Genomic DNA, 9,361 nt, shown 5'->3' with positions numbered 1-9,361 from the left:
AAATAAGTAATGTCATTTTTTTAACTGATCAAAACAAACAGAAATGTACACACACCCAACAGAAACACAAGAACTGTATTTCAACTGTTGTATGTACACACTCAATAGAAGCACAAGTACTGCGTTTTCCCCATTGCAACGCATACCTTGGCTGGTTGGCGGTAAATAAACCGTTCACACCCTGGGACAAGTAGCCAGGAAGCTGGCGAATTGCCGTGCATGTCATAAACGTTGGTAATTTACCAGTATGCAACATACAACAGTACAGTGCGCTTGCGCAGAATTCTTTGTCGCCATTGTTTTAAAACGGGGGGGGGGTCGTTCCATGCGCACGCGCAGAAATTCAGTCTCAAGTGACGATAACAACACAAGCTAAAACCGCAAAGGGTCATGGGTAGACGCTTGTTTGCAAACAATGACACGCTATGACACGGTCTTTGTTAGCTGTGGAATCATATGCCAATTTTGGTCGTCGCGAAAATCACTTTTTAAGACCAGCAAACATGCTCACTGTGTTTATTTACCTCCAGACAACAAAAGTAACAAGACGAAATACGTCATTTTAAACCCCAGACTTCATAGCAAATTACGCGAGTCATATAATTGTGTACCATATAACATTTATTTGCATATCGCCAAACAATCCTACCAGCGCTTGCTAACATTTTCTTGTCAAACAATTGTGTTTCTTCTTGTATTTCATTTGAATATTTGACGCAGGTATACTGTGCGACATTTCATATATGGGTAGTTGATTAAAACCAACTTAGCCATTTACAGCACATTGGGATACCTAATTATGCCAATTAAAGTCATGACTGCCTATTTATATGTGTAATGGAATACAAACTAACATCTTACTGATGACATCAGCACTACTTAGCGTGTCAAATAAATTGTCAATACAGAAATAATTCAATGATGTTCCCCCATTATGTTTGATCATTTGGTTTTACTGTATCACATTAGTAAATTTCATTGGTTCATTTATTTTAGTTGAGTTGTCTTGTTCGTATAATATTAGTGTAATGAGTGTCTTCAAACGACATTTCCACACATTCCTTAGATGCATTAGTTTTCAATACATATTTTCGTTCCCGTCGATCTTTAGTATTCATCTTTGATGGGTCAACGCACTCTGTCAATGTTTCTTGCAGTTTGCCCCGAAACTGTTGTAAGTCTTCCTCGAACGTAGGTCCGTACTCGGCTATCTTCTCCCACAGTGTTCTGTTGAAATGCTGATAAAGTAGCAAATCTCCCCTATTCCATTTTAGGATTTTGTCACGTGTCTGTTGCGTCATTGTATGTCGTGAAGTACCCAAACCTTTAGAGATGTAAACAATATCGTCCATACTCCAACACAGTTGTTTCTTCAGTATCAGCAACGACTCATCAAAGTATTCCGTGATGAGAACGAGGTCCATCTCCTTGTCCAGAATTTCAATGTGTGTGTAGACTAGGTCATCTGTTATAATATTATTCTCTGTTTTGAATCCAAGGTCATAGAGCTGCCCATTGTGGCTTTGCCATTTTAACCTTACGTTTCCTTTTAGATATTTCGATGGTTCTTCCATGAACGTGTCAATTACATCTTCCTTATTGGGACGAGGTACTTTGATAGCCTTTCCCCACCGGAAGTAGCTGAAAGCGGACACAAGCTGATTCACAGGATGACGTAATACAGTGACGTAAGTTGCATTGGGAATAACAGCCTCCATTTCATTTCGATTATAACCCACGTGATTAGTTAGCAGGTCGTAATGTTTCCCGCCATTTAGTGGTGGGTATTTGATGTTATTCACCATGCTACGTTTAAATTCTTTTTTACTAGAAAAAACGTGCGTTTTCGGCGGAACAGCAAACGACAAGTAATGTGAGTAACCAAATCGCTGTATGATGGAAGCCAGCGTGCTGCTTGCAGTTTTGTGAGTTTTAATGAAAACCACTCTCGTGACTAGTTTACGATCAGTGTTAACATTTCTGAAATAGACAAGAACAATATATAATAAGTATATAACATCATATTCTTTATTAACCATATTTGCATTGGCCGGGAACTTGTTTAATCCTCTACTGTGTTTTATGTATATCGCCAATATGTCACCTCTTACACTGATTCGCACTATGATATAACACACGTGTTTTATGTATATCGTCAATATGTCGCCTCTTACACTGATACGCACTATGATATAACCAACGTGTTTTATGTGTATCGCCAATATATCACCTCTTACACTGATTCGCACTATGACATAACCCACGTGTTTTATGTATATCGCCAATATGTCACCTCTTACACTGATACGCACTATGATATAACACACGTCATATAGCGATCTAAAATCGAGAAGAACTAGCACCGAAGACATTACGCAACCCTTGGTGTATAGAATATATGCATGTCACTTACTGTCCGTGTGTCACAACTGGAACCTTATAAACGTATATGTGTACTAAACTATAGCCGATGATTGACACTGCAAGCAATAAAGCAAATATACGATGTCTGGCTCTGATTACCATGACGAACTTTCCTATTTACTGCAATCAGGTGGAATATCAGATATCACATTTTTTTTAAACATTCATCTATGGCAAGAGAATGAAAATGAGTTAAAATTAAGCTCTCAATACATATTCCAAACGTCACCACAAATGCTACTCCAACATGCGAACAATGTTATTGCTACTATCGAATTAGTATATTTAATATATCTGGTATTTAATTATTAAATGTATCATTACATTTTTTACATTTTATAACCGTATTTGTATGTATTACTGAAATTATTACATTTTATCTTTTTAATTTATTTTTTTGCTTTAAATTTATAGATTCAATTATGTAATTCGTATATTGTATTGTTAGATTATTAATTTAATCTATAGAATGCAGGCATAAATTCATTGTCACCAGAGGTACATTACTTGGGGTTTGCAACTCGCATAGTACTGTATGGTGACATCATGTCAAGATCCCATTCAAGTCTCTTGTCGTAGATAGCGATACTGAGGCTACGACCTTCTGACATGACACATATCAATGTTCAAGGTTTGTAATGAAAAAATAAAACTTTTCTTGTCACTATCGTAGTGAAAAATGTAATGCATCGAAAATGTACAGAAAATATAGTTCTCGTAATCCGTCATATCGTGGGCAGATATTTTGATCCACCTGGACCTCCCAGTATCCTAGTTACCTCGGGCATGCGCATTTGCATTTTTCTGAGTTGGAACGCGTACGCGAGAGCGAGATTGTGACGGGATCTTGGTATCATGTCACCGTAGTTACAAACCCCAAGTAATGTACCTCTGTTGTCACTTACTTATATCAACCAGAATGATGCAAATATTAAATCAACTTCCAGTTATTGAAAAATTATCCGAAACCGCCGATTTAATTTCTCAACAAGTGAAAAGTTTTCTCAATACTCACTCGTGATGGCAATATGCAATCTTTCATTTATCTATCATTTATCTATCATTTATCTATCATTTATTTATCATTTAGCTATCATTTATTTATCATTCACCTATCATTTATCTACCATTTATCTATCATTTATTTATCATTTATCTATCATTTATCTATCATTAATCTATCATTTATTTATCACATATTTATCATTTATCTATCCTTTATTTATCACGTATTTATCATTTATCTATCATTAATCTATCAATTATCTATCATTTATTTATCATTTATTTATCATTTATCTATCATTTATTTATCATATATTTATCATTTATCTATCATTTATTTATCATTTATTTATCATATATTTATCATATATTTATCATTTATCTATCATTTATTTATCATATATTTATCATTTATCTATCATTTATTTATCATATATTTATCAATCATTTATCACATATTTATTATTTATCTATCATTTATTTATCATTTATTTATCATTTATCTATCACATATTTATCATTTATCTATCATTTATTTATCATTTATTTATCATTTATTTATCACGTATTTATTATTTATCTATCATTAATCTATCATTTATCTATCATGTATCTATCATTTATTTATCATATATTTATCATTTATCTATCATGTATTTATCATTTATTTATCATATATTTATCAATCATTTATTTATCATATATTTATCATTTATCTATCATTTATTTATCATATATTTATCATTTATCTTTCATTTATTTATCATATATTTATCATTTATTTATCATATATTTATCATTTATCTATCACATATGTTTCATTTATCTATCATTTATTTATCATTTATTTATCACGTATTTATCATTTATCTATCATTAATCTATCATTTATCTATCATTTATTTATCATTTATTTATCATTTATCTATCATGTATCTATCATTTATTTATCATATATTTATCATTTATCTATCATTTATCTATCATTTATTTATCATTTATTTATCATTTATCTATCATGTATCTATCATTTATTTATCATATATATTTATCATTTATCTATCATTTATTTATCATTTATTTATCATATATTTATCAATCATTTATTTATCATATATTTATCATTTATCATTTATTTATCATTTATTTATCACGTATTTATTATTTATCATTTATTTATCATATGTTTATCAATCATTTATTTATCATATATTTATCATTTATCATTTATTTATCATATATTTATCATATATTTATCATTTATCTTTCATTTATTTATCATATATTTATCATTTATTTATCATTTATTTATCATATATTTATCATTTACCTATCACATATGTTTCATTTATCTATCATTTATTTATCATTTATTTATCATTTATTTATCACGTATTTATTATTTATCTATCATTAATCTATCATTTATCTATCATGTATCTATCATTTATTTATCATATATTTATCATTTATCTATCATGTATTTATCATTTATTTATCATATATTTATCAATCATTTATTTATCATATATTTATCATTTATCTATCATTTATTTATCATATATTTATCATTTATCTTTCATTTATTTATCATATATTTATCATTTATTTATCATATATTTATCATTTATCTATCACATATGTTTCATTTATCTATCATTTATTTATCATTTATTTATCACGTATTTATTATTTATCTATCATTAATCTATCATTTATCTATCATTTATCTATCATTTATCTATCATTTATCTATCATTTATCTATCATTTATCTATCATTTATCTATCATTTATTTATCATATATTTATCAATCATTTATTTATCATATATTTATCAATCATTTATTTATTTATCATATATTTATCAATCATTTATTTATTATTTATCTATCATTTATTTATCATATATTTATCATTTATCTATCATTTATTTATCATTTATTTATCATATATTTATCATATATTTATCATTTATCTATCATTTATTTATCATATATTTATCATTTATCTATCATTTATTTATCATATATTTATCAATCATTTATCACATATTTATTATTTATCTATCATTTATTTATCATTTATTTATCATTTATCTATCACATATTTATCATTTATCTATCATTTATTTATCATTTATTTATCATTTATTTATCACGTATTTATTATTTATCTATCATTAATCTATCATTTATCTATCATGTATCTATCATTTATTTATCATATATTTATCATTTATCTATCATGTATTTATCATTTATTTATCATATATTTATCAATCATTTATTTATCATATATTTATCATTTATCTATCATTTATTTATCATATATTTATCATTTATCTTTCATTTATTTATCATATATTTATCATTTATTTATCATATATTTATCATTTATCTATCACATATGTTTCATTTATCTATCATTTATTTATCATTTATTTATCACGTATTTATTATTTATCTATCATTAATCTATCATTTATCTATCATTTATTTATCATTTATTTATCATTTATCTATCATGTATCTATCATTTATTTATCATATATTTATCATTTATCTATCATTTATCTATCATTTATTTATCATTTATTTATCATTTATCTATCATGTATCTATCATTTATTTATCATATATATTTATCATTTATCTATCATTTATTTATCATTTATTTATCATATATTTATCAATCATTTATTTATCATATATTTATCATTTATCATTTATTTATCATTTATTTATCACGTATTTATTATTTATCATTTATTTATCATATGTTTATCAATCATTTATTTATCATATATTTATCATTTATCATTTATTTATCATATATTTATCATATATTTATCATTTATCTTTCATTTATTTATCATATATTTATCATTTATTTATCATTTATTTATCATATATTTATCATTTACCTATCACATATGTTTCATTTATCTATCATTTATTTATCATTTATTTATCATTTATTTATCACGTATTTATTATTTATCTATCATTAATCTATCATTTATCTATCATTTATCTATCATTTATCTATCATTTATCTATCATTTATCTATCATTTATCTATCATTTATCTATCATTTATTTATCATATATTTATCAATCATTTATTTATCATATATTTATCATTTATCTATCATTTATTTATCATATATTTATCAATCATTTATTTATTATTTATCTATCATTTATTTATCATTTATTTATCATATATTTATCATTTATTTATCATATATTTATCATTTATCTCTCATATATTTATCATTTATCTATCATTTATTTATCATATATTTATCAATCATTTATTTATCATATATTTATCAATCATTTATTTATCATATATTTATCATTTATCTATCATTTATTTATCATATATTTATCAATCATTTATTTATTATTTATCTATCATTTATTTATCATTTATCTTTCATTTATTTATCATATATTTATCATTTATTTATCATATATTTATCATTTATCTATCATTTATTTATCATATATTTATCATTTATTTATCATTTATTTAACATTTATCTATCATTTATCTATCATTTTGTGCGATGAAATTACCTTGGTGAACAACGCCTGAGTTGATATATGTTTATATCATTTAAACTGAAATCATTATATGAGTAAAACAGGCTCAATTCTAAAAGGACAATGGGTGAAAAGAAGATTGATTTCTGGCAGTTATCAAACACATCCACACTCGCAGTATTCTTCGTCTAAACGTAATGAGTATTTGTATTAGAAAACAATACCGTTCATACAACGTAATTTTAAAGAAATATTAAAACTCATGTAGATTTGTATTACAGAATTATTTTCTCAAACTATTCTATATTTATATAATGTTTATTTTACATATATTCACTGCAAAGGCCTTTTTTATATACATAGCCAATACTGAAATATTCATTCACCGTGAACATTTACTCTGTTAAAGCGCGGTGGTCGTCGCGCAGCGCGTGTTCGAATTTCATGTAAATAAACAATGTATTTTACACGCGTTGTATACGTCGCCATGAGTCCCATGTCGAACAGGGCGCGGCGCGACGACTTCCGCCCTTTAACAATTAGCTTAAAGGGAACCTCAATCCAAACAACATAATGACCCCTAAAGAAAAAGCTCCACAATTGTAGGAGAATGCAATTTACACTTTTTTATAACAGTTTTCATTCTCTAGATATTCAACTTTTCATCGTTAATAAGTAGTCAGCCATCTTGATTCTCAAGCAAAGGATTATGGGTAAAGTATGACATCATAGAATCTGTTGTCAGAAATTGAGAAAATTATTTCATCTATAACATGAGAAATACTGAGTTAGCGTGATCCATGGCGTGATTGTCATAATTATAACATCATATTAAAACTTTATTTGGTGGAAACACATTGACCAAGCCCGGATTCTTATTTCAGAAATTATTACGCAGATCAAGCTGCAAGCATGGAAGTAAAAAAAAAGAACAGAGGTGTGAATTCGACATTCAACACAAACCACCAAACAATTCAGAAACTTTTAGCCTTCGAAAATGAAAACAATTAGCCATGTGTAAGGGCTGTGTAATTTCCTGTTTGTCCGACGCTTCGTTTTCGTGTCACTGTCAAAATTATTGCTACCTTTTACTTAACATGGACTAAATGGTCTCTATAAAACGATAATCAGGGTCGCAAAAAAGTCAACTCATTTGAAACACTTGCCGGACGTCTCTCTCTCTTCTGAAATCCGCCTCGGTGATCATGGTCCGGAATCTATTTCTTTCAAAAGTGTTGCGCCAGGTTTATGTTGTCCGCGTTTCTCTTCAAACCTAGTTGTTGTTTTTTTCATGGACGAGGACAGTTTTTCCAAAAAATTAATCTGAGGTTAAGTGGCTTTCGTCCACTGATGTCGCACCTTCGGATCGATTAGAAACGTGTGAATACTTACACTATGACTATACATTTCACTGCAACTGCCCACAACACAACATCTAAAAACTCTCTCTCTCTCAAAAAAAAAGAAGAAAATAGACAAAAAAAGAAAGAAAAAAACGCCGACTAAAAAATGTAAATCGTTAAAAAGTATACTGAATGACCAGTGTTATTACGGCTCAGGGGTATGACTTCCTCTCACATTTTGTCATTTGGTGGCGCACTTTCGGCGAGAGTCGGAAATCCGGAAACAGTCGACCGTTTCAGGATAGGTGGGCGTGGCTACAACACAAGAAATATCCCAAATTTACTTGGATACGAGTAATCATTTTCAGCAAAAAAATCAATAACTTCCCATTTCAGTGGGATACAGATCTAAAATGGGAAACGTGAGGGTGGGCATTGCACAGGCACTTTAAGATTGTGGAGTAAGAAGAAATCACCAACGTTTAGTTCTAACTTAGTTCTTTTGTTAAATACACTAACAAGGAATAGCACAACAACATAAGAGGATAAACAAATTTCAAGTAACCTATACTAATACACTCTTGACTGGATTGCAAATAATCTATACTAATAATCAAATAGATTGCAAGGAGGTATACAAATCTATATATAATTAGCATATTTAGGGGAAGATAGATGGCTGGTTCCCGGCATCCTTTGCGAATGACAAGTAGGACGCAGGCAACAAGTAATCGCCATATTGTTCGACTGGGCCGGGATTCCGGCCCAAAGTCACGTGACTGAGTGACGTAATTTGAAAACATTCCAAGTTTCCTTCTGCGAGAACGTGTCTGCCATACCGAAATGGTTCTGTTATTTCTCGCTATTTGTAAAAAAAAACAAAAAAAACAACGGTTTTATATTCACGAGAGTAAAAGGAAAACCCTGCTCCACGACCACAAGCGTAAGCGCTGACGTCAGGTAACCAAGGGAAATAGAACAAGCAACGAGAACGTGATCAAGGTGCGACATTATTGTTCTCAATGTACATGCGTCC

The 9,361-nt window shown here is 28.4% G+C and overlaps 1 protein-coding gene across 1 annotated transcript; it reads right to left on the bottom strand.

Moving 5' to 3' along the window:
* Positions 1-485: 485 nt before the first annotated feature.
* On the bottom strand, positions 486-2,526 carry LOC100374090 (galactose-3-O-sulfotransferase 2-like). The gene is made up of 2 exons (XM_085494362.1): positions 2,414-2,526; positions 486-1,980 (listed from the first exon to the last, which is right to left on the bottom strand). The coding sequence occupies exons 1-2, from the start codon at positions 2,524-2,526 to the stop codon at positions 993-995; spliced, it is 1,101 nt and encodes a 366-aa protein (XP_085350488.1). The 3' UTR covers positions 486-992.
* Positions 2,527-9,361: the final 6,835 nt, after the last annotated feature.

This window comes from Saccoglossus kowalevskii, chromosome 20 (assembly GCF_978046115.1).
Source record: "Saccoglossus kowalevskii chromosome 20, keSacKowa6.1, whole genome shotgun sequence".
Taxonomy (NCBI): domain Eukaryota; kingdom Metazoa; phylum Hemichordata; class Enteropneusta; family Harrimaniidae; genus Saccoglossus; species Saccoglossus kowalevskii.
This window is presented reverse-complemented; position numbering and strand designations above follow the sequence as displayed.

Coding starts and splice junctions, on each gene's coding strand:
- LOC100374090 (XM_085494362.1), bottom strand. CDS start 2,526: ATGGTAATCAGAGCCAGACATCGTATATTTGCTTTATTGCTTGCAGTG. Junction 1,981..2,413: donor CCAGTTGTGACACACGGACA/GTAAGTGACATG, acceptor TGTCTATTTCAG/AAATGTTAACACTGATCGTA.